General features: G+C 33.1%; 1 protein-coding gene across 1 annotated transcript; it reads right to left on the bottom strand.

The window, feature by feature from the left end:
• Positions 1 to 19,764: 19,764 nt before the first annotated feature.
• Positions 19,765 to 25,160, bottom strand: LOC107845807. Its single transcript, XM_016690294.2, has 2 exons — positions 24,870 to 25,160; positions 19,765 to 20,292 (listed from the first exon to the last, which is right to left on the bottom strand). The coding sequence occupies exons 1-2, from the start codon at positions 25,007 to 25,009 to the stop codon at positions 20,070 to 20,072; spliced, it is 363 nt and encodes a 120-aa protein (XP_016545780.2). The 5' UTR covers positions 25,010 to 25,160; the 3' UTR covers positions 19,765 to 20,069.
• Between the last annotated feature and the right edge of the window lie 2,579 nt (positions 25,161 to 27,739).

Below are 27,739 nucleotides of genomic sequence, written 5' to 3'. Positions count from 1 at the left end.
GGAGTGAGATACCATAGTTAGAGAGAGTTGGGAGAAATTATCTTTTAACTCACAAACTATTTTGTCTGTACCATCCACTTTATTCAAAATTCTTGTAAGTCCATCCTCTGTATTAAATTCTTTGGAGTCAATGGAGCTTGACTCTTTTTCATAAGCCCGATCATGGTGAGGTACAAAGTGGCAATAATCATGTTCCCCATCTCTCCAAACTCGACCACCATCTCGATTTATCCAACCTTGATTTTCACCTTACCTTCGATAGGCTGGGTGAGAACCCCCTTAATAGTTTGCCAAATATCGGATTTCTTTATCCAATTTCTTAGCTTCCTCATCTTCATCATAGGCTTTTAGTGCCACGACATGTACCATTTTCGTGGGTTCACCCATCACATACTTGGTTAGGAGCTCAAGTTGGGTCAAAATCTTTGGCATAGTTTCCTCTTATTCCTCATCCCGCTTTCTTTGTTCCTTACTAACTATGGATGTGGAGGGAGAGCTATTAGGGACTTAGATGTCTTAGGTATGCCATTCTCGATTGTGTTTTGTCACCGCTCTCAATAATTTTGTAGCCGCTTGGAAGTGCAAGTTCAAGAAAAACCCTTCCGCCGCATTGTTTAACCATAGTTTGGTTCAAGGATCTAGTGCCCAATAGAATACTTGGAGAAGTATTTTCCTCGGAATCTTGTGGTTTGGGCATTTGGCTAACTTTATGGTAAATCTCTCCCATACTTCGCAAATCGGCTCCCCACTCCTTTGTCTAAAGTTTATGATCTCATCTCTCATGTAACACATCTTGGAGGGAGGGAAGTATTGATTAAGAAACACTGTTGTAAGCTCGTTCCATGAGGTAATTGAACCCGTGGGAAGTGGACGGAGCCACAACACCGCCTTTCCTGTTAGTGAGGACAAAAAAAGACGAAGCCGAAAAGATTCCTGAGTGATGTGTGCAATGCTGAATAGTGCACATACCTCCAAGAAATTCTTTAAGTGAAAATACGTGTCTTCGTAAGCTTGACCCCCACATTGCCCTTTCATTTGCAATAAGTGTAACATGATGCTAGTCACATGGAAGGTCCCGTTCTCATGAGTTGGTGGGATACGGATTGCACCCGTTTGACTCGCGTCATTTAGTAAGCCTTCTCTATCAAAGGGAACATCAAATGACTCTACATGATTAGCGCCTTTACTCATAGTTTCGTTTACGCTATGCTCACCTAAAAAATTCAAAAACAACAACGAAGGTGAACTACACCACCCCGGGTATATCCAAGTAAAAAGCACACCGCACAAGCAAAATCTATATTTCACTCCCCGACAACGGCGCCATTTTGATAACGCTAAACTCACTCCCATGTTTGAGGGGTGAGGCGGTCGTTGTCAATAACCCAACTAGAGTTGAGGTCGAATCCACAAGACGCAAATTATAAATTCCAGGTCCTATGAGTGGTATAATTACTAAAAGGTTACTCTGAATGATAACAAACACGACATGTAAAATAAAATGGGGGGAATTAATTTGTAATGATTTTCGACTAACAATGCACGAATGTAATACTTTTGACTTAAAATCAAGATTTGAGGAGATCTTAGGATTATGTCTACCTAAAGGTAAAACATGTGGATTGATGATTGTTTAGCATGAAGCTTAGTTGTTAACTAAAGGATAGGCTAGGTCGAACGTCATTGTGGTCAATCTTTCAATAAAACCATAATGATTTCACTCATTTGCTCTTTCGAGCACCTATCAAGTGTGCAATTCGTAATCACCCAAAACCTCAATCAAGCATCCCTATTTGTAGGATGATGCTCTTGACATGGTTTACACTCCAAATACACTTATTTCTAAGATTGCAAAAGGTAGTAAATCATAGACTCAATTGTCCACCATTGCCTTATCCCCCTATAACCCTCTTTGAAGGATGTTATGGGTTACCTTAAATTCACTTTCATCCATTTTTCAAGGATGATAAAGGGATTTTAGAGTTTGGGTTTTTCACCCATCAAACCCATTTGGAGATTTGGGGTTTTCACCCACAAATTGCAACTCATAAATTCAAGTAATGGTGGAATCCATACTCAACAACTAAGAATCATCCAAACATAACAACACCCACACATAATTACACTTTAGTTCAACATAATCCCAAGACTAATTTACTTAGCTACTCATGAAGAAGGTAAAGAAAGATATACCATGAGTATATCCAAAGCATTCATTCTTCACAAAATACTAAGAAACTAATCCTCCACAATTAGTTACACACTTTCTCAATCAGTCTTTCTTGCTTTCAACTCAAAAATATCTAAGAGGTCAGCAATACCCAAAGAAGAAAGGGGTTTTGTCTAAATATGGTTTGGGATTCGTCTATGCCATTTTACAAAACTACCCTGGGTCATATTCCCGCTGAACCATGATTGCGCAGACTTAACCGCGATTGCGGCTATGCGACCGCGGGTGTGCTCCACGATCACATTGTGCTGACCAACTTGACTGACTGCGACTGCGGCCTTGATCGTGATTGCGGCTATGCGACCACGGGTGTGCTCCACGATCGCATTGTGCTGGCCTTCTTAACTGACTGCGACTGCGGCCTGAGGACCGCGATCGCAGTAACTTAGGCTGAACTGCTTCAGGTCTCCAGTTGCGTTTTAGTTCCTTCCATTTGATCCCTTTTTGAGCTTCAATCCACATCATTTCACCTTCTCAACTAGATACCTGCAAAATGTGGCTATTAGTGCATTTAAATGTTTGGTGCAAATGAGTTGTAAAATCACTACTCATCAATCAACCAACATAAGAATACCTTTTAATGATAGTAAGGCTCCATTTGTTTTGTTTTAAGATTCAGACGTCTGAATCTGAATGCACATCTGAATAATTAAGGTATTATCTCTAGATCTGAAAACTGAATGATTAAAACTATTTGTTTTTTCAACATCTAAATGTGTAAAAAAAAAATTATTTGTATACATAATAAAATAAAAAAATATAATTCAAATAAAAAATTAATTATATATTAAAAAAGTATGTAATTTAATATAATAAAATTATTAGTATTTGATTGAGAAAAGACATTTATGTTTGTTAGTGATAGTGGAGATGGTTTGTAATGGTGGTTGCGGTGACAATGATTGGTGTTAGTGATTAATAATGTTGGTGGTGATAATTGTGATGGTTGGTATTGTAGTGACTGTTATGATAGTGGCGATAGATGGTGGTGGTTATTGTTGTGATGTGACATTGCTTGATATTAGTAGTTTAAGGTGTTAATTGTGTTGGTTGAAACATGAATGCATAATGTTTGACGATGTGTTGGTGCTAGTTGGATATGTTATTTGTTGTGATGGTGGAGATGGTTGTTAGTAGAGATAAGTTGTAGTGATGGTATTGGTTGAAGTGGTGGTAGAGGTGGCGTTACTAGTGATAATAGTGGTGGCGGACAAAGAATGAGTAGAGGTTGTGATATATTAGTGGTAGTTAGTGGTGGTTCTAGTTGTGATAGATGAGTTGGTTGGTAGTAAGGATTGGACAGTAGTAGTTACTGATTGTGGTGCTGTTGACGACAATGGTGGCGGTGAATATAATTAGAATAAAAGAGGTAGTAGGCGTGGTAGCGGTTGACAATTGTGGTTGGTAGCGGTATTTATTGTCGATGGTGGAGGTGGTTGGTGGTGGTTGATAATGGTGACAATGGCAGAGGTGGTTAGTGGTGGTGACTGTTGATTATGAATAGAGTGGTAAATATTATCAAACACCAGAATATTCCTTCAGACCTATTAAGACTTGGTTCCAGATCTGAATGATTAAGACCTATTCAGATCTATTAAGAGTTAAAACCTTAATAAAAAACAAATGCGTTTAATGGTCTAAAGTCTGAACCATTCAGATTCAGATCTCCATTAAGTGTAAACAAATGAGGCCTAAGACTTGGTTCTAGATTTGAATGATTAGGACCTATTCAGATCTTTTAAAAGCTAAAATTTTAATAAAAAAAACAAATTCACTTAATGGTCTAAAGTCTGAACCATTCAGATTCAGACCTCCATTAAGTGCAAACAAATGAGGCAACTTCTCCATAGGTCTGACCGAATCAGATCGATTGAGACCCAATAAGTGACAAAATTTAAATAAAAACAAATGTTCTTAATGGCCGAAATCTGAACTCTTTGGACAAATAACATAAATTTCGATAGTTTGAAGCTTAATTATAAAAAAAATTTAGCTTTTGTATAATTACTGAAATCTCAATTTTTAATCCGTCGAGATAGATAATTAGCTCCCGATACATCTAATGAAAATATTTTTTTCTCTGTAAAGATATATAATTAACTCGCTATATTTTTTCAAATTTGGATCTGTTAAGATGCATAATTAGCCTCCGATACATTCAATGAAAATATATAATTAGTTATAATTTTTGTAGTTACTTTGTAAGAATGACAATTTGTGTAAAATATGATAAGGTGTAATGTCATTTTTCCTAGATTAGAGTCTCATTTGGAAACAATAAGGCGAACTCTAAACCAAGATAAGCCAAGATATGAATAAAGTGACCAAAATAGGCCAGCTTTTTAATAAGTTACCGAAATAGGCTAAACGTAATAAATTATTACGTTTTATACTTTTTTTCTTAACGGTAATGTAACGGCTTTGCATAGTGAAAAAAGTGTTTGTAAAACGTAATAAATTATTACATTTTGCAAAAAAATTTATAAAACATAATAATTTATTACGTTTTACACAAAAATAAAAAAAATATATTGTCCTATCAAAAGTTTTGTAATACGTAATAAATTATTACGTTTTATGCAAAAATTCAAAAAAATATTGGAAAAAAAGTAATTCGGGAATCAAATAAAAGTTTTTATTTTGAAGAAGGGGTGCTGCAACATGTGAAGATAAATTAAATAAGGAAAAAGAACACCACATAGCACTTTTAAAAAATAATGGCCCATGTTTCATGTTTTGGACAAAAGTAACACTTCAGATATTTTAAATGTCATTTATCAGCCCTTTATTTTAATAAGGCACACGCTAAAGGAAAAAGGTTTGCAGTTGTCCTTTTCCCGAAAAAAAAGAATTAACTGATACCTATAGTTACCTTTTTCGACTACTCTTTCCGATTAGGGTTTTTCGACGTTTGTAGTGATGAAAATCAAGAAAAATGTTAATATTGATATGAAATTAGCTGGTAAAGGTATAAGATATGATTCTAATTTCATTGTTAGTGATGATGATTTTGAAGATTTAACAAATTGTGATGTTCAATTGAAGGATTTGAAGAATGTTTATGCTACTCCTAGTCGAATTACTAGGTTTCAAGATAAATTAGTAGGTAATCCATTAATGGCGGAACAAAAAAATCAGCTAAAAAAAGGTACATACAGATGTGAGTGATGAATCAGATCTTGTTGTTATTCGCAAAAAAAAATAAAAAAAAGCAGTGATTCAAAAAAGGATGAAGATGATGGTAAGTCATTTAAAGGAAATGAGAAGCTAAGTCTGAATGGTGAAGGAGATACTCTTGTTCCTCCAAAAAAAAAATGAAAAGACAGAATCGATCAAATGACGGAGAAGATGATGCTCAATCATTCAAAAAGAAAAGTAAGAAAGTTCCTTGGAAGAGAAAAATACCCAAATTAACTGATTTTGAGGTACATTGTTTGTGCTTTTTATGTATTAATTATGTCTGATAGATGTTCACTTTTTGTGTAGAATTTATGTATTTTTGAAATATGTGTGTTATTGTTGTATATAATATGTGTTAGTGTTGTATATGAAATATATTGGGTAGTAATTTTTGTGAAATTTAGTGTACAGTGACTGGATAACTATTTATGTATCAGCATTGTATAAGAAATGTGTATAATTTAAATATTTATATTGTAACTGTGTAAAATTAGCAACACTATTGTAATGAATATCGTATGAGTAATATATGTAGCTTTTTGAAATATTTATACCTAAAAGTACACTTACTTATTGCAGGTTTGGGATTTGTTTCTTGGTCCGTCTAATCATTATAAGCGTTAACTCAGCATGCACACAAACTGTGGTATTGTGACTGCCTTGAAATCTAAGTTGGACAAGAAGCAAGTTGATATGTTTAAGAATAGTTGTTTTGGGTATTTCTTATCTTTACCAAGTGTTCTTTCTCAAAATCAACTTATCCATGGAATGTTGCTTAGGGAACTTATTTGTGAGAGAGATGATGAAATATGGATTAAAGTGAATAACACTAGGTTACGATTCGGCTTACAAGAGTTTGCTATAATTAGCGGCTTAAAATATACTGAAAATTACAATAATGAGTTTGTTGTTACTGAAGAAAGTAAGCTGATGGAGTTGTATTTTCCAAGAAAGTCCAAGGTCACAAAGCTTGATTTAGAAGAGTTTTTCATGAAAAAAAAAAAGTTGCGATGTAATGAAGATGCTTTACAAATTTTCATTTTGTTCTTCATTTATTCCTTTCTTTTTTCTATCACGTATAGTGATGTTATAACTAAGAAGAATTTCTTATTGGTTGAATCGGGGAACTATGAAACATTTCCTTGGGGAAAATTCTGTTTTCGTCTGATGTTGGAGTCAATGAAGTCTAAGATTTATCAGCGAAAAACTATGTATCATTATGCTGGTTTCCCTATTGTATTTCAGTGTTGGTTTTAGGAGTGTTGTCCTTGTGCCGATGGCCATCTTACTGACCCAGTGGGCGATGGTGTGCCACGTATACTGAATTGGTTTGTAAAGTCTAGACCAACATACAAGGAGGTCAAGTCTACATTTTTTTATATTATGCAAGAGCAGGTATATCGTTGTTTTAAAATGTAATTTATATATGTTTTGTTCAATTGTTATGTGCTTCTTAACTATCGAGTGTTGTTTTGTATGTGCAGGTTGTGTTGCATAACATTACGCTGACAGTTCTTGAAAAAACAATCATTCAATTACCTGATTTCAAACATGTGGATGCGGTTGTACACTTTGTTGATTTGCCTAGCACTAGTAAACAAGAATGTAGTAATTCGAGCTTAGTTAATGAATTGACACTTTTGAGAAGTGATGTTAAAGTGGTATGTCGAAGGTTTTTATTAATATTTGTATGTTTTTGTTAATTGATGTTTTGATTTTTTTCCTTTTATGTTTAGTTAACGAAAAAGGTTTCCTTGATGGAGAAGTTTATGAAATCCTTATTAGAATTGATTTTTCGAGCTCTCGATATAAAGAATGGACCTAAGGTATTCTTTTCCTCAATTTTTCCTATTTTTTTAACAAAACTTATATACACTATTGTAATTATTTTACAAAGTTTTTTGTACATGTTGGTACATCAATTGGTGATAACAATGGTGACAACTCAAATGAAAAAGATGATAAGACGCCTAATGTTGGTGGTATAGGTGATGCTCAAGTTGATGATCCACCTAATGTGGGACAGCAAAATGTTGTTGCATCGGAAATGGATCATATAAGTGACAATTTGATGGATGATGTAGGAAAAAAAATAGATTGTGTAGGTGGTGACATATTTGGTCATTTGGTGGATAACGTTGGAGAAAAAATTAATTTTGTAGGTGATTGTGTAGTTGGTTATGTTGTTGTTGATTCTGCGGCTGAAATTTTTAAGGATGGTGCTTGGAAGAATTTTCCAAATTTTGATTTTTTGAAGTTCACACAAAGCTCAGGTGAAAATAAAGATATAGGGAAGGGTAGAAATAGTCAGGTTAATAGTGATTGGTCTAATTTTACTTATTCTGAAATGTCTAAATTTACTCAATCTTTTCGTGATCAAAAAAACATAAAAAGAAGGTAATGTGGCAGTGCCTAGCCAGAATGAGCTTGACTGGTCAGAAATTTCAGACGCTGAAATTTCTAAGTTCACTCAACCCGATAAGAGTGTTGCAACAACTGATGCAACTGATTTAGTATATGATATTGTTAGAAAGGTTGATGCAAATGCAAGTGATAGTGTTAAGGGATTCAGGAAAACATGGTGGCAGCTTCTGTTATGTTGGATGAAACACCTGTTATTCCTTGCCGATTACGTAAGCCAGCGACAGTATGTGAATCGCCATTTTTGTCAAAATTTGATTTTGGCTGTGGAAAAGTTGAAGGCCAATCATCTAAGCATGTAGAGGATGCTCAGTCAAGTAACTGTGTCTTTTCTATAAAGCATCCTTTTGTGAAGAGTATTACGGAGCAAATTGATGATATGAAAGTGATATTACAGTTTAATAGGTTTGTTGTGAGATCATTACGCGTTAAACAGATGTAAGTTTCTGTTTGTAGTTTATTTTTGTTTTATTTTATTTTGTCATATATTATAATTTTTGTAAAAAAAATTTACAGGCCTGTTTATTCAGATTTTGTCAATGCTTTCCCAAAATATTTTGACTATGGAGTTGATACTGTTAAAATGAAAGAGTGGTTCTTCACATTGGCATATCCAGGAGTACCCTTAACCGATTCAGTAAGTAATGGATTTGTTAGTTAAGTAGGTTATATATCTTTTATTTTTGTACTTGATAGTGATAAGCTAATTGGAATACTGAATTTTTGTATATGATGCATGCTATATAAGTTCTATGCAATATATATGCAGTACTTTATGTGCAGTTTATATGCAGTGTATATACAGGTCCTATGCAGTGGTTACACAGTAGGTAAACAGTTTAAATGCAGTAGTTGATATGAAGTATTTATACAAGTTCTATACATTAGTTACACAGTAGGTACACAGTTTGTATGCAGTAGTTGATATGATGCATGTTATATAACTAGTTTGTATTTATTAGATTTTAATTAGTGTTCTATATTTATTTTTAGCATTTTAACATGGTTTTGTTGTTCGTATTTTCAGCATATTGATGTTATCTTTTACAATTTGCGAAAGAAGTCAAAATATGGACCTGTTTATGATTCAGTTAAATTTACAACCACCGATTGTTGGTTTAACTGCTTGATTCAGACTTTGTATAATCGGTTTGTACAAAACAATAGAGATGTAACACTTATCACTCAAGAACATCAAATCGTTGAGTATATGCTTAGATTTTTTATGAGATGCAACGTCCCGTGGAATAGCGTTGGCAATGTTCTTTTCTCAATTAATCTTGTTGAGGAGTTTTGCTAGATTTTGGCGTGGATGTCTTTTAAAGATTAGTGCATATATGTGTGATTTAATGTATGGTGCAAGGCATATCGTTCGTGTTTAGAAATCAGTTGTAGCCTATTCAGAGTTAATTCCACACTTTTTTTTTGTATTGAATTTTGGGAAAGTAGGAGCGATGGACTTCCAGTGGCTAATTCTTTTGATATTTGTATTGTTGATGGAATGCCAACTCAAGCTAACATGTAATATTGAATGCACATTCAATTGCTCATTTTTACATACTTTTTTGTCAATTTATGCTGATGATGTATTATGTTTGAAGGAACTGTGGTGTATTCGTTGCTGCCTTTGCTGAGTATCTGCTTGATGGTCTTGAAATTTCTAATTATCTAGATGATATTGGTGCTATTCATATTCGGTATGGTGTGTTTCTGTGAGATTATGAAAAGAAGAAACAAAGACAATGTGCAGTTAGTGAAGATGAATCTATTGATCGATTGTTGAAAAAAAATGATGGTGTGCATCAAATTTAGTTAGAAATGTCTTTGAAGCATAGATGTGAAATATGTTTTTAGTGTTGAAGTGCTTAGGTTTGTTTTTGCTTTGTGTTGATACACTGGGAGATTCTTATCATGAAATGTTATGTTGAGTACTATATGTTTTGGTAATTGATACAATTCTATACAATTGATGCTGAAATATTAGTTTCTGTTGATCACAGTTGATACGCCGTATATATGCAACATTTATTCAGTTCCTATACATTTGTTACACAGTTTCAACGCACTATTTCTAATATTTCATATATTTATCTCAACCAAATATAGAACTTATATATTGTTGTAATAAAGTAGTTATATAGTTTATAAAAGTAGTTATATTCAAAATACAGAGGTGCTATACATTTGCTAATTAATTCAAAAGACAAATACTATTCCTTATATATATTCAAAGTGTATATAGGTATTATACATGATTGACATGGATGATATGCAGTCTTTTAGACATTGTAGCCAAAAAATTACACTCTCCCAGCTTAGAGAAGTTGATTAGTGCACTCACCAAAGAATGTGGCTAAATGAAACACCATAGTGCACAGATTTCTATAAAAGTAGAAATGAAATTGAAATTGAAATTGAAAGCAATATTCTCTAAACTGAAAGTGTTGCATTTGATGGAAAATAATATTGATGCTATAACATTGTTATGAAAAGAATAGTTTTTTTTCAAGAAAAAAAATGGGAAAGATAATAGTGTTATTGCGGCAACATGGTTAAAAGGAACAATATTATTTTACTGCATGGTTATATATCTTTTATTTTTGTACTTGATAGTGATTTCCAATTTTTGTATATGATGCATGTTATATAAGTTCTATGCATTATTTATGCAGTTCTTTATATGTAGTTTATGTTCAGCATTTTATATGCAGTGTATGTATAGGTCCTATGCAGTGGTTACACAGTAGGTACACATTTTAAGTGCAGTAGTTGATATGCAGTATATATGCAACATTTATTCAGTTCCTATACAGTTTTTACACAGTTTAAGCACACTATTTCCATAATTTTATACATTTATCCCAATCAGATATAGAACTTATATATTGTTGTAATAAAGTAGTTATATAGTTTATAAAAGTAGCTATATTAAAAATATAGAGGTGCTATGTATTTGCTAATTAATTCAAAAGCCAAATACTAGTACTTATATATATTCAAACTGTATATAAGTATTATACATGATTGACACAGATGATATGCAGTTTTTTAGGCATTGTAGCAGAAAAATTACACCCCCCAGCTTAGAGGAGTTAATTAGTGCACCTCATCAAAGAATGTGGCTAAATGAAACACCATAATGCACAGATTCTATAAGAGTAGAAATGAAATTGAAATTAAAAGCAATATTCTATAAACTAAAAGTGTTGCATTTGAAGTAAAACAATATTATTGGTATTACATTGCTATGAAAAAATAGTATTTTTTCAAGGAAAAAATAGGAAAGATAAAAGTGTTCTTGCAGTAGCATCTTAATAGATTCTTGTTGGAGCATTTCCACATATTCTTCGATTGTGTCCTGTTTTTCTACAGCGCCCACATGAAATTTATTGCTTAAAGTAATCCATAATGTTCTTTCCTTGATTGTTCTTTTTTGGTCTTTCTGGTTTTGGTTTTCAGATTGGTGGCAGTACTATATTAGCTGATATCTCTGGTGGAATGTGCCAAACTGTTTCATCAGGAAGTGGTATAATTGGAAGTTCATATGCTTTCAAGAAGTTTTCTCTTGTGTAATATGGAGCATAATAGCTTTGTAAGTTCATATGCATGTAAGTTAGCACCGCCATAGCATGTGGACAAGGTATGACATCTACTTGAAATTGCAGGTAGGAGCATTTTTTTCAAGCATTCAAACAATGTTTCATTTTTCAGTTTCATCAATGACTACATAAGAATAGTGAGTAGAACCCATCACCTGCAATGTATAAATATATTACTCCCTCCGTCCCAAATTATGTGTCGCCATTTTCTTTTTGATCCGTCCCAAAAAAAATATCGTCTTTCCTTATTTGGTAAGTTTTTAAAAGCATAATTACAATTTTACCCTTAGTGGTCCCACTTGACTTTAAATAATATTACTCTTTTTTCATTTGTTTTTCAATTAAAAGTGGCCCCACTTGATTTTAAATACTATTACTCTTTTTTAAGAAGAATAATTTTGTAACTTAACAAAGTCAATACTTATTTCTTAAATATCGTGTTCGATCAAATGGCGAAACATAATTTGGGATGGAGGAAGTAGTAAATAGTGTGTACATTAGAATATGTAAGTGTCTGTGAAGTAGAAATAAGAAGTAATACCTTTATTTTATATGACAGAATGAGATTTTCCCTCATTATTATATTGTATTTGTTTTCCAGTTCTATAAATGTCGCTTCTAAATGCTGTCTTTGTTCATTATTCCATCTCATGGCCAGATCTATCATAAATTGTAAGAATTTTTTAATTGACAGGTCTCTTGCATCTCTATTTGCTGAATTTAGGGACTCTGCTATGTTTGAAGTCATGAACATCGACCTGTTGACATGGGAATGAGCTATGGACCATTTTTCATAGCCTATATCAAATAGATACTCCTTCATCCTATTATCGATTTTGTTTATGTCTTCCATAAGTCGATCAAAATTTGCCTTTATGTATGTTCTGGTCATTGTAAAAAAGATCCTCTTTAATTGCTTTTGATTCTTCTTAAACCCACCCTTGATGTTGTTCCATAAATGGTAGACGCATATACAGTGAGCCACATTTGGATATACAAGTGCAACAGCTTTTAATATGCTGTCATGCCTATCAAATACTATGCGCATGCCTTCTCTTTTACCAAAAGCAATGTTAAACATGTGGAAAAATCATTTTCATGAAGCGTCATTTTCAGAATTAACAACAGCATATGCTAGTGGCAAAATATGTCCTGATTAAACAAGTGGGAATGTATCTATCAGTGCATGCCAACATATACATAATTTTGTATAAAAAAATTTCATAACACTCACTTGCTGCATCCAGTACACTAGCAGACAACATTGTTCTCTTGTATGCAGATTTCAAAAAAGTTCCATCAACAACAATGGTAGCCATACAATATCTTCAGCCTCTAATTGATGTGCTCAACGCGACAAAAGCATATAAAAAGTGATTGTCCTCCATTTTGTATAGCCTTCTGAATGATCCAGGATTTATTTGTTGACTTGAAGATCTAAAAGTCCAATTGCATCTCTGATTGATACACTTAAGATAGTAACTAGATACATTTATATACAATAAATGTATATGCAGTACATAGTTCATATCCAATATATATGCAGGTTGTATACAGAAATTACACAGTTCATATGCAGTATATATACAGGTCCTATATAGTAGTTACACAGTCTGTACACAGGTCATATGCAGTTTATATACAGGTCCTATACAGTAGTTACAATATTATATGCATTATTTATGCAAATTTATAGCTATATTCTAATAAAATATAAAACTTACACATTGTTGACACAGGTCATATAAAGTATTTATATAGTTTAATATCCAATATATATGCAGGTGCTATATAGAAATTACATAGTTCAAATGCAGTACTTTATATGCAGTATATATACACGTCATATATAGTAGTTACACAGTCTGTACACAGGTCATATGCAGTTTATATACAAGTCATATACAGTAGTTACAATATTATATGCAGTATTTATGCAAATTTATACCTATATTCCAACAAAATATAAAACTTACACATTGTTGACACATGTCATATAAAGTAGTTATATAGTTTATACCTTGATGACGATGATCTTTTCACCTTTAATTGGAATCTCTCAAGGATTGCATAATGTTTCATCACACTTGATATTGTATTTTTATCCTCGTACAGCTTCTCTTGTTCAACATCTCTATGAAGTGGATCCTTTATTATCGATTCTGGCTGTTCTTCCATTTCTTCCTCAGAAAAATTATCTCCAATTGTATAATCACAAATAGATATCGGATGAACTTGAATAGCAGTCGGAGATATTTCGATCAAATTTTCAATTGACGATTCTCCATTTTAAAATGTGTTTTGTAGTGTTACACATAATGAAAATTCATTTATATCCAAATTTTTTTCTTCATCTCCATGTAAAGTCTAACACTCATATCATTGTAAATAGTCATAGATCCACTCTTTACAATGTATTTTATAGTCATTAAATCAGAATTTCGCTCTAGATTCAACTGCTTATACAATTCATAACAAAATATTTGTACCTGCAATCCGAATTCAAAAGTACTTCACTGATTGTAAACTTTTCAAACTGTACATCACTTAACCACTCTCCTCCGTATTGTAGCATAATTGAACTAAAACTGAACTTGAAGCCATAATTTCGTATCAACGGAAGCTAATTGTGAATGAAAAAAACTTTATGAAGCTAATTGACAGAGGATTTTTGTATATTTATATACAATTTATGAAAGTATTTTAAGGTAATATGTTGTATCTGAAAGAGGAATTGTGAGGTTTTAATAGAAAGAAATCCTGAGGTAAAATTAGGGAAGGAAAGTGTGAGTTTCAATTGAAAAGAAAAGAAATATGTTAGGCAAATTTTGTGGCTTTTTAGCAGCAATTAGAAGATGGTTAGAATATGAAATTATTTTAATGGATATTAGGTGGGAATTAAAAACAGGAGCTATTTTTATGTAATAAGTTTTATGAGAAGGGCTATTTTTGTCCTTCCCCCATTAAATAATGTAGGAAATCTTAGTGACATTTCCAGCACTAAGAGTATCACAAAATGACCAGAAATCTTGTTTGAATGGGTTCCTTGGATCCACATCCATACAGTAATATGATTTGCACTTAATGCATCATACGACTTAATTCAATTGCCAAGCAAGACCAAACGACTAAAAGACACTTAGAAACAGGTCGGCAAGATACTCCTTATTCTGTTCAACGCAGAAGTGAAGAACCTCTGGCCATTTAAATCTTGACAAACTTCAGCTGGAGCATTTTAATTTAACTTCCCATATTGTAGCACCCCTTTTTCAAAATAAAAACTTTTATTTGATTCCCTAAATTGCTTTTTCTTTTCTACGTTTTCTTTTTTTGAATTTTTGTGTAAAACGTAATAATTTATTACGTTTTACAAAATTTTTTGCAAAACGTAATAATTTATTACGTTTTACAAATAGTTTTTCATTGTGCAGAGCCGTTACATCACTGTTAAGAAAAAAGTATAAAATGTAATACTTTATTACGTTTAGTCTATTTTGATAACTTATAAAAGAGGTGACCTATTTTGGTCATTTGTTCATATCTTGGCTTATTTTGGTTCCAAGTTTCAATAAGACCGACCTTGTAACATTTAACAAATGTTGTTTGTTCCCTTCAAATCATATCGGATTGTCTAGACTTGTAATTATTTTCGACTCAGAGTTGTTAAATTACCCTGAAGTCCTACTTGATTGACAAGACTTCGTGCTTTTTCAATTGTTCACAAAATCCCGTCAAATTGGTTTAATTTTTGTATTATTTACATATTACCAGTCATATTAATTGTTAACACATCTCGCTGGATGGCATAATTTGTCTATGTTGTCCAAGTTTTTGAATTTACAATTTCATTTTTGAATCAAAACCACCACAAAATATGCTTTAAATGATCTCAAATTTAAAACAAAACATTCAAACAACACAAATGATCTTCAAGGTCAATTAGTCAAATTACGTTAGATCAAGAAGATCAACTTTGCTTTCTTCAAGTCTTTATAAGGACTAAGAGTGTACAAATCAAACTGGAAAATTGCACCAAATAGAAAAATCAAACTAAACTGACAAAAACAAACCTGACGGTTCGGTTTGATTTGGTAGAGTAAGAAAAAATCAAACCAAATTGACATATAAATATACCTTTAAAACATTATATAGGATTTTCTTTTAAAACATATGTCAAGAACTATTTATGATTATCTCATTGGATGTTTAATAGAACTGCGTCCATTTTTACATACTTTAAATGATAAATAATGCTTAATTTATTGGGAAAAGGGTCAAATTTACCTCTCTATTTTTATTAATGAGCTAAATTTACCCTTTGTTATACTTTTGAGTTATTTATACCCTCACCGTTATACTTTAGCGCTATTTATACCCTTGCCATCACTAAACTTATCAAACATACCCTTAATTTGAAACACCCAAATCAAAATATAATTCCTAATTTTACTTAAATTACCCTATTTCCCCCTTTGACCTTTTGGTTAAGGAGTGTTTTCGATCACAAATTTTGAAAGTCCTTTTGTTCTTTCTTAAATTTTGTGTCAATTCAAATAACACAACATAAATTGAGACGAAAGGAATATTTGTTTAGTGCCTGGATCACGTCTCTGCACTGTTTCCTATATTGATTTTGTTCATGATCTTAAATGGTATTTTGCAAAAACATGGTTGTATGAACTCTTTTAGATAGTGACATCCAAATTAAATTCGAATTCAGTTGATAACTAACTCATATGTTCTTTATAATTTTAAGAAGCATTTAATATGTAGTAGGAGCTTTTATTGTAATTCCTGAAGATATATTAATCGTTTCATATGATAACTAGAGAGTAATGACCGGCCGGCCAGTTTGTTAATATTGTATATTGGTAGTAAACTGTTTGATATTTTAAATTATATGACGTGACTCATAGTATACTACTATAGTACTTTCCTCCATTACAATTGAAGTGTGTTATTTTTCTTTTTATCAGTTCCAAACAAGGCCTCTTTCTAATTTTAGTAAGCTTTTAATTCCGACACTCTAAATGGTACTCATAAGATTAAGATCATAAAATTAAAGTGATTAAAAATGTGTAATTTATTTAAGACAATTAGAGTCAAAACCTCTTAATTTTTTAAATTTTATGCCACGTCAAATTAAGACATTTAAATTACAGTGGAGGGGTATAATTTTATATGTTGGAAGTGGGTTCTGCATAAGCATGTATAAAATTTTCAATTATACTTGTTGTCGAGTTGGTGAGGCCTATGTAAATGACCAGCACAAAGCATTTTCTATGACATATAAATATGGATAGATCCTTATTTTCAACCCAAATTGACCATCTTTTACTATTTAAAAGATATATTGGAGTATATCAGAATGAAAATTTGTCTTTCCTATAGTTATTTGCGTGTACGGTTGGTGGTGCCCAAAAAAAGAAAAAAGAAACAGCATTGGATTCATTTGATGAGAATAATTAACATTTAAGTAAGATAAATATTTGGGCATGTTGTTTGTCGATCGGTAGAGCTAGAAAGTTACGGGTGTGCATATTATATATATGTTGATATCATGAAGAATATGCAGTTCACTTTTTATTAATGCTTGTTATGGAACTTACATGTAGTTAACTCAAATATAATTTAATTGTGATTTCAACCATGGTTGGCAGTGGCTTTGAGCAGAGATGGAAGAAAAAATTAAGGAGAAAGTATCGGATCGGATCGGTTCAAAGGAGGGAATAGGGTAATTTAAGTAAAATTAGGAATTATATTTTGATTTGGGTGTTTTCATCCAAATTAAGGGTACGTTTGATAAGTTTAGTGATGGCAAGGGTGTAAATAGCCCTAAAGTATAACAGTGAGGGTATAAATAGCTCAAAAGTATAACGAAGGATAAATTTAGCTAATTAATGAAAGTAAAGGGGAAAATTTGACCTTTTCCCCTAATTAATATCACTGGTTATTAGCATGCATCGATTTATTTGTTCTTTTATATTCATATTTCAAGGATAACAAACTCTTATGTTTTCTTCAAATTTATTATCTATAATTTTTGAAATTTACCAAAATATGTCAGTTTTTAGTTTTTTTTTTAATACTTAATTACTAAAACCTGATTAAGTTTGATTCCATTATAGATATGCCTTTAATGTCTCAATGCGGTTATGCTTCTTTTCCCTAGTATTCAGGTAGAGCCGGTCACTCAATCGAGTTTAAGGCACCGGGTACCGCCTGACCCATCGACGCTTGGGGTGTGATATGAGTCATATAATTTTAGTAAAATTTATATAAGTCCCGACTAGTTTACTTATAATTACATTTTATTCTAATTTTTTTCTAAAATTTTATAAAATTTCATTTTTGTGTTTTTCAGATACATAAAAAACAAGAAGAGATACATGATTGATGATACATGTTATGAGACAGCTAATTCATTGTAATTATGAAAAGTAACAGTAATTAAGACATTTAAAAAGTAATTAACATCTAAATATTCCAAAAAAAGAACACATCATTAATAGTGCATATTTTTTAAAATTATTCATCTTTCAGATTTTTATCCCATATTCATCTTCCAGATTCTTTCTCCACATTCATCTTCCAAATTCTTCCTCCATATTCATCTTCCACATTCTTTCGTGTTCTGCTTGTCTCTTTTCTTTTTGGTACTATTTTTTTCTTTTTAAAAATTCGCAATAAATTTATCCGTAAAAGAGTTAAATGATAAGAGATACAAAAACATGTGTAACAGAACTAAAAATAACAAGAGAAACATAATTTTGTTCATATAACAGAACAAAAAATTAACAAGAGATGCATAATTTTGCATATTTAATAGATTAAAATTAACGAGAGATACAAAATTATGCATCTGTAATTTACTAAAAATAACAACAGATACATAATTATGCACTTGTAACTGACAAAAAATAACAAGAGATATAAAATTATCCTTATGTAACAATCTCAAGGTAAAAAGAGATACAACAGTTTCCTCTTCTCCATCAGAAAATCACTGCAACCGATATGCAATTCTTATGTTTCATCAATACAGATCTCATTTCGAGACATAAATACATAATTTTTGTCATATTTTCAAACATATCTATCATTATAATGTATCTCATTTGAATAAATATCAATTATATCAATGTATATGATTATAATGTATCTCCTCTATCCGCTTTGTAGCATCGAAATCTGGATCAATTTTCGCTATTGATGGTGATGATGTCGTGATGTTGGTGGTTGTTTGGATATAATAGAATTTTGTGTTGTAGATGGTGAAAAATTGGATGAATAAAAGTTGGCGGGAAAAAAAGATGAAAAAATCATTAATGGCGATGGTTGGGGAAACTATTACATCTTGTTTAGGAGGTGGCTATCTATATCTCACTTTTTCAGTCTATGTAGATTGAGAAATCGAAGATGAAGTGGGGTAGAAGTCGGGTGGATTGAGGAAGAACTGGACATCTGCTAATTAGTAGATATTTGGACTATAAAATAGGAGCAACATTGAAAGGGAGAGGTAGATGTGATGTTTGAGAAATTAAAGATGTTTATAATTTTTAGGCTTAAACCATCGATATGTCCTTAAAGTTGTTCACATATTTCACTTATACTCAAAATTATTTTTTATAATTGTTTTGGGGTTAAATGCCACTTGACTTTATTTAATTTGTTGCTTTTCCGCGGCGTGTGCACTACACACTTTAGTATGACTAATTGTCAGAAAAATGTCTAATAGGTGGCAATATTAAAGTATCTAATAGATACAAGTTCTAGTTGAGGTGCCTAATAGGTGGCAATATTAAAGTATCTAATAGATACAAGTTCTAGTTGAGGTGCCTAAGTGAAATATGCAAACAACCATCTACATCACGCATCACCACCATCAATGGTGAATAAAAGGCCTATTGATTTTAAGTAAAAGTTGGCGGATGTAGTGGTGATGTCTAAAAGGCCTATTGTGATTTAAGCCTAATTTTTGTTAAGTGAAAGAGATTTTTAGTAACTCAGATATTTAAGTTGTGATTCTGTAAAATTTTTCAATAATGTAAAACAATAATATGACCAAATACCAATGGTATTCAGGAAGATTGTATGGCTGAACTGGATATGTTCACCATGGGTTAAACTATGAAGGTGTTCAATTGGATATCCAAGCATCATCCAAGCATCAACAGCGAAAACGTAATTGACTCCTAAACATCTTTATATTTGATGAAACATTCAAGCAGTTCAGTGAAATTACATGATAATCACAAAGAATGGTATTCAAGAACGGATTGGTAAAATCTCATGGTTGGATCTGTCACGCCTTAAGAATGAAGTATAAATCTCTTACCCGAAAACTACAAAAGCAGCTTTGAAATTTAGATGAAAACAGATAGTGACTGATAATTCCTGGTATGCTCTAAATGAAGCATTATGCCATTTGAGCTAACCGGAAACTCCACAAAAACCCTCAGCCTTGACAGAAATAATTAACAACTTTGAGCGTGTTTAAGCAACGCCAAATAAGCAACACCATACTAATCTCATACTTGGTAATATACAGGAAAACATCACTATATTGGCTGCAACCTAAAGATGCTTTGTCTAGCTAGTGAACAAAGCGCAAACAAAATATAATGCATGATCTGGTGTTATTTCGATGGCGGTACATTAGTTATTAGACTGATAAGCCACATTGCAATAGATCCTATGACCCAACAGACCGCACAAAAGACTAAAACACCAGCCAAAATGGTGGCCAATGGTGGGCCTGATGCATCATTGCTTTTATCTGATCCTCCTGAAGTATTGGTGTTTGATGATGATATAGGTAATAGCCTCTGCCTTATATGCACACTTCCAACATTGTTGAATCTGAAAAGCAAATCAGAGAACACATAACTTACAACAATCTTTGATAACATCGCATGAAGTATAATAAAAAAGATATCATAAACCACCGAAGTAATACTGAGGAGACATTAGTTATTGTCTGACACATACAAAACTTCAACCTTAAAAGGTCTGTACTTTGTTTACTTTTAGGGGTTTCCTTGTGTCTGTCATACGAGTAAGTCAGGCTACTTGCATCGCATGAAAATTTGGATAACATATAATGAAAAGGGGTCTTCTATTTCCAAACATGTGATCCAATGATATAAACTGGAGATGACTGTTCTCCGTGCTCCAGCCCTGGGTAGTTGAAACAACTATAGACATTTTAAGGCATGACAAAGTAATGAAAGATTGCTAACGCCTGTAGGACAAGAAGGCAATATCATTCACCATATATGATGATTGAAACTTGGAAATACTTCCACCTCACATAGTAATAAGCTGGTCCAGAAATGGTACAATATTATTAGTTCCATTACCTTTACTAGTTTTTCTTTTGTTCTGTGTAAACGCAAATGAGGGTTTACATCAAATAATTAAATCCTGAAGGATAGAACATACTCCCTCCGTCCCAAATTATGTGTTGCTATTTCCTTTTTGGTCCGACTCAAAAAGAATGTCGCCTTTCCTTATTTGGTAAGTTTTTAAAGACAAAATTACAATTTTACCCTTAGTGGTCCCACTTGATTTTAAATACTATTACTCTTTTTTTTATTTGTTTTTTCAATTAAAAGTGATCCCAATTAATTTTAAATACTATTACTCCTTTCTTTAAGAAGGGTAATTTTGTAACTTTAATAAAGTCAATACTTATTTCTTAAATATCGTGTCCGGTCAAATAGCGGCACACAATTTGGGACGGAGGGAGTATTTCAGATCTGTTGGGCAGATTTATGAAATCCTAGCACATTCTAAAGCTTTCCAATAAACTGCAGGGGTCAAAAGCCTTTGTTAATATTCAATCCTCTTTCAACGTGTATTCAGTTACATTTATACAAAGGCGGACAAAGAAAACTCTATAAACAAAGTAATCAGCATAAAAAGAACTTCATCAAGCTATCAAACATTCAGCAGTCCTGCAAATGACCTGAGTCAAAAAATTAGCACCCTAGTAATGAATGAAGCTGGAATGAAGACAATCTGAGACCAGAGTGCTATAGAGAATAGCACAAGAAAAGTGTAGTTGGACTCTTGGAGAGACCTTCTGCTAGCCCAAGATCGTTAATTAAGATCGGAATATTCAACTAAGAAGTGGAAGCTAGAAAGGTGATATTGAAAGGGAGAACTTGGATTTGGAAGAAGACTACTTAAATTAGATTGTTTTTGGTTGGTTACAAATGCCTAATATCATCCCCTATTCATACTTGTGTAGGGATGATTCTAGATACTACAAATCTAGAGTGTTCTATGCTCTTCCACAAATATCTCCCTCAAATATCTAACACCCTCTAATATCTAATCTTTCCTAAATACAAATATCTAATAGACTACACTATCCTTTTCTAGATTCTTCTACCTAGAATATTTTAGAAATTTAACTAGACTACTATGATATTCACTCTTAGAAAAAATCTACTTTAGATATTTTTTCACTCCCCCTTAAATTGATTTTTTGGAAGCTATCCCAAACTCGTTGTTGAAAAACTCAAATGAAGCTCTGAATCATGCCTTGGTAAAACTCTTACCAGTTTTTTCCTACTCCTCTATCTTCTCCCAAAGATGAAGAGATTTTTTGTCATCGATTTGTCCTTGTCGAGTTTTATGGTGTTGAGTTCTCGAGCTCCCCCTTTTTCTGAACTCCTCTATAACTTCATTATCTGGAGACACACATGTGATGAAAAAGTTTGGAGCTCTAGCATTCAAGATTTTAGAAATTACTCTTTCTGAAGCAATTCCATAACATAAGGATATTTCATCTGTATCAACCTCCTTATTTGATTCGACGACGATCTGATCATCAATATTCTGTGACGCCTCAGCATCATAATAGGACCTACCACTAGATTTCATTTCTAGCCCTTCAATCATATTTTCTGTCTCCCTATCTGAAATTGGGGCTTTAATTTCAGCATCTTCATCTATTTGATCTTACTCTTTCTGAAGCAATTCCATAACACAAGGATATTTCATCTGTATCAACCTCCTTATTTGATTCGATGACGATCTGATCATCAATATTTTGTGACGCCTCAGCATCATAATAGGACCCACCACTAGATTTCGTTTCTATCTCTTCAATCATATTTTCTGTCTCCCAATCTGAAATTGAGTCTTTAATTTCAACATCTTCATCTATTTGATCTTTAGCTTCTTTATCAACTTTCAATATTTGCTCTAAGCCAGTGATTGACTTTGATATGATAGATGATTGATCAGTGACCTCAACTTCTACTACATCTCCCTTAATGCTTTCTCCGATAAAGTCATCACCGTCTTATAGAGTTTTAGACACTGTCTACTCAGAATCTACTCTAATATCCTCCACATCCAGACTTTAAGTGTCAGTTTCAGGATTTGCTTCTTTGATTTCCTTGATAGCAGCTACCGTGCCACCTTTCTGAACGTCTTCAAAATTTTCTTGCTTCTTATCAATGCTTTGTTTCTCCATGTGATGGCTTGTATTATATCCGATCCAATCTCTTTTCAAATTTATGAAAGCCAACGCATCTATTGCTCGACTCTCAACTGCTAAGCATCTTCCCCACCCTTCTTCTTCAATAACTTTTTCAATTTGAGTCATGTCCTCTTCGTGGCTCAACAATATCTTTTTATGTGTCCTGCTTTGCCACACCGACAACATCTGAGAGGCTTCTTAGAATAATTGTTAAAAGTTTTTTCCTTCTTTTTAGGAGAGCTTGAATCACTTGAGAATCGAGTGTGATATATACCTCTTGCTTTTCCTTTAACGTTCCTCTTGTCAGCTACAAGAGCATGTCCTTTCCTTTTTTGACAAATTCACTAGCCAATTGTTTGGCTAGTAACTACTATGATGACAACAAATTCTTAAATTCCTCCAATGATGGTTGTTTAGGCCATCTCTGAATCGATATCACAAAGGTAATATATTCTGGATTCAAACCACGAATAATATGCCTTCTTATTCGTGCTTCAGAGATAGCCTCATCCGGATTTAATAAAAGATCTCAGAACATAAACTCTTAATCCTTAAGAAATACTTGGCAATAGAAAGATTATCTTAGGTGGCGTTAGCGAATTCATTCTCCAAGATCTATTGCTGACTTCATTTTTCTTATTGAATAACTGATTGAGGTTCCTCCATATTTCATGGACTGATTTGCACTTATAATATGATCAAATAAACTGGAGGAGTGGATTTCTTCATAATGAACTCCACCTTCGCATTAATCTTCTTCTATTTCTTGTATGCACTACTATTCTCTAGTCCGTCGTCCGAAGGACTTGTGATACTCCTGTTAACAACATCCCACAAAACTTTTTCCATAAGATATGATTCCATACATGTCTTCCATACCTTGTAATTGGACTGATTCAACAACTCCATTCCAGTCCATTAATAGGACCGCTTAAATCCATGCGCACAAGCCAATTGAATCAACCATAAATTCGATTTTGAAATAAACACAAGTCAATCAATGACTTTGGCTCTGACACCGTGTAGAGAATAACAAAAGAAAAATGTAGTTGGAGAGACCTTCTGCTAGCCCAAGATCATTAAGTAAAATTGAAAGATTCAACTAAGAAGAGGAAGCTATGAAAAGAGAAGGAAGAACTTTAATATGGAGAACACTACTTGAATTGGTTTTATTTTTTTGGTTGGTTACATATGTCTAATGTCAATCCCTATTTATACTTGTGTAGGGATAATTCTAGATACTACAAATCTAGAGTGTTCTATGGTCTTCCACAAATATCTCCCTCAAATATCTGGATCTTTCCTAAATATAAATATCAAATACACTATCCTTTTCTAGATTCTTCTACCTAGAATTACCTAGAATATTTTAGAAATTTAACTAGACTACCATGACATTCACTCTTCCAAAAAATCGTACTTTACATATTTTTCACAAGTGCAAATCCTACAAAGATAAAATTCAAATAGTATCTTGATGGGACAGTTATATGGTACACTGATGTAACGATTCAGCCAATCAAGTGCAAGCGAGCTAGCCCGAACACCATTTTATTCAAAAAAGAGAAGAAAAAAAAAATGTTCAGTCACATTCTCATACTCACCCTCCCTCCCTTAAACATCTGCATTGACACTCACACTCAATTACTTGGTCATCTAATTAGCTGCAGAAGCATTGGATTACAAGCAAACAACCCATTAATGCTACAGAAACACCAGAATTCAAATCCCATTAATGCTACAGAAACACCAGAATTCAAATCCCATTAATGCTACAGAAACACCAGAATTCAAACCCTTCTTTTGTCAACAATGAAGAAGGAAAATGTGAAAAAAAAAGCTCGATTGGATACAACGATACCAAAATTGCTGCAGATAAAGCGGCAGCCTTTAAGAAATCACAACAATTTAGACTAGAAAAAGTTAAATTGAAGGTTTGTACCTGAAATTGAAGTGAGTAGGAAAGGCATCGCGTCTAGGACCACCGTGGAAGGTAATGAAGGAAGTTTGAGGTCTGTGAAGGGGACGATGAAACCCTACAACAATTTGGAATGGAGGTGCAGAACGATGGACAGACAGCATTTGAGCGTACCAGGACCTTTCTTAGGTGATATTGTCAACTATGAATCTGAAATTGTGAATGCAAATAAACGATTGTTGAGTCTTGAGTTGAGACCATTTAATCAATCAATTGAAATTAAAATGACATATTTGCCCCTCTACCATCGAAAATAAATTATATTTGCTCTCCTTTATAACAGTGAAGTATGAATCGGAAATTGTGAACGCAAATAAACTATTTAGAAGGTCATATTTGCCCTCTCCAGTCCAAAATAGGTTATATTTACCCTTCACATATTAAAATTTTATTTTCAACTTTAAAAAAATCGTGTCATGCTTTTATCGAATGAAAAATACATATCCATTTTTATAGAGCTCGGTATAAAAGATATTATATTTACCCCTCACTTTAAAGTGCAAGTAAAGTTCACTTTTATAATAGAACATTTAAAATGAAATAAATTGTTACCAGAAATTAATCTCTTTCTAGAAAAATAACATAATTTTGCAAGACATTTCAATACATTCTTTTTAAAATCGTGTCAAAGTTGTAATTATTAACAAAGATTTATGTGAGATTTAATTTCACTCTTTTTAATGTAACATTTTTTTGTGTGTGTTACAAAAAAAGAAAGCAGTAAAGTGTGACTACAAAAGAAAGAAAGAAATGAACTTTGATGTAGGATCAAAGGACGTCAAGAGTCCGACTCCCATAAAACTTCACTCTTTTTTGAACCCACTCAGGCCAATGGTTACTTCTCATGATTTGGCAACAGATTGTTGTTCACATTCGATGGAGCTTTTACAAACATTATCACTTTATTATCAATCAGTCTTGGGCTTTTTAAAGGGTGATACATTATTCGGTATCACGCGCAACTACTTTAGAGTGGTAAGTACACTACTTGTCTTGATCATACTAATTGAACAAAGGATTGACAGGTTTTGCTCCACTAGATGAAGTATCCCGCTGCTTACACTCATTTATAAAGATGAGTCAGTGATTTTGCCCGTGGAGTAAAAACTCTGGAAGTTTCCCCTTTAAAGTGCGGTTGAGGTGGGTCTTTTTAAGGATTTTGTAGTCGTTGCGAAGAATAATATGTTGGATGTGTGTTATAGATAGGATATGTCATTTTGGGGTAAATAATAAGGTTGGAAGATGATGAAATAAGTTAATATGGGTGTGCAAAATATTCAACATATTGAGCATTGGGTTAGTATTATAGTGACACGACCCAACCAAGGGCCTTTTTGTATTGGGCATCTCAAGTCCAACCAGGACCGAAGACCACCCCCAATACCCAACCCAATTATACAACATATACCCTGAGTCGGGTGAATTCCAAACTTATAACAAGATAACGTGTAATTGCACAAATCTAAACTCTGGATAGGTCTATGATCGAGACCGATCCAAACGAGCCCAACCGTCCCAAATCCAACCGATAACCATAACCAAACCAAAACCAGAAGGCCAAAACAAAAATAATAACCAAGTTCCTGTCCATAGCATAATATAAAAGGATGGAACAACCAACAATACAGTCAACCGGTATCAGCCCCAAGTCAATGCCAATACTAAGACTGACACCACTACCGATCTAGCCCATACCAACCCATAGTAATTCTACAAAAGCCTCTAACCAAAAGAAAATCAATATCCAATTGGGACATGCCCCCAATTATAGACAAAACCAATATCCATAAAGTATCCAAAATAATAAAGATTTCCATGATATGAAATGGAGCCTTCCAGAATATGGAAGCTCACCACTTCAATCTAACCGAGATGATCCCGAAATCCGATCACTAAGCAAGAGGAGTAGAATGGCAGATTCCTGCATTGCGTGGGGATACAGTAGCAAGAGGTTGGGTTAGCGGGTGAACGCTAACAAGTACTCGGGATAAGGATAAAATAATTCAATCCAATAAAACCAAGTAAACCAACCATATACATACAAACCACACACAATGATACAAATCAGTCCACCAAGACGCCAAAATAGTCCACAAAATGTGAGAAGAACAAGCAATACAAAGGGATACAAGATGACAAACACAAAAACACACGGATTTGCAAAATAATGAAAGGATAGATAGTGAGACCAAGATTATTACAAGATTAAGAACCAAGTATATTTCAACATTAAACCCTAATGAATGTAATAATCAAAATCACACTCTTAAGGTGACCACCAAGGTAATCGACTCACCTCAAGATCCACCGTTTCCAAGCAAAGAACAATATTGGCTTTTCCAAGCCCTATTAAGGATGACTTTTCCAAGTCCTAACTAAGACTATACTAAGGTATTCTACTCTCAAGAGAGAAGAAGTCTTTTACATATTCATCATTCTAAAACTAAAAAGCAAATGGCTTAATAAAAGACTATATAGAGGCTAGCTTATTACATAACAAAAATAACCACAATACCCTTAATGAAAGAGGTGGCCATGAAGTGTCTTTCTAACAAAGTGTGATCCCCAAAACACCCTTAATGAGGGGTTATTCTTCAATGCTCCACAACCGTGGGGTCATTCTTCAACACTTGTAGTCTCGGGTTGGCATCAAAGGTAAGTCCCCACGCAATCTTCCACACATGTGTTTGCCTTATGTTTTGCTCAAAATGGGTCCTCCATGCATGTTCTTGTGTCCTTGAGGTGACCAAGTCTTGAGTCTTTATGCGTTGGTATCCAATGACGTCTTCAAAAGCATAGATGGCCATTTTCTCGTATCACATACATATATATAA

Source organism: Capsicum annuum, chromosome 10, assembly GCF_002878395.1.
Source record: "Capsicum annuum cultivar UCD-10X-F1 chromosome 10, UCD10Xv1.1, whole genome shotgun sequence".
Taxonomy (NCBI): Eukaryota; Viridiplantae; Streptophyta; class Magnoliopsida; order Solanales; family Solanaceae; genus Capsicum; species Capsicum annuum.
Note: the sequence above shows the minus strand (reverse complement) of the source record. Positions and strands in the feature narration are given on the sequence as shown.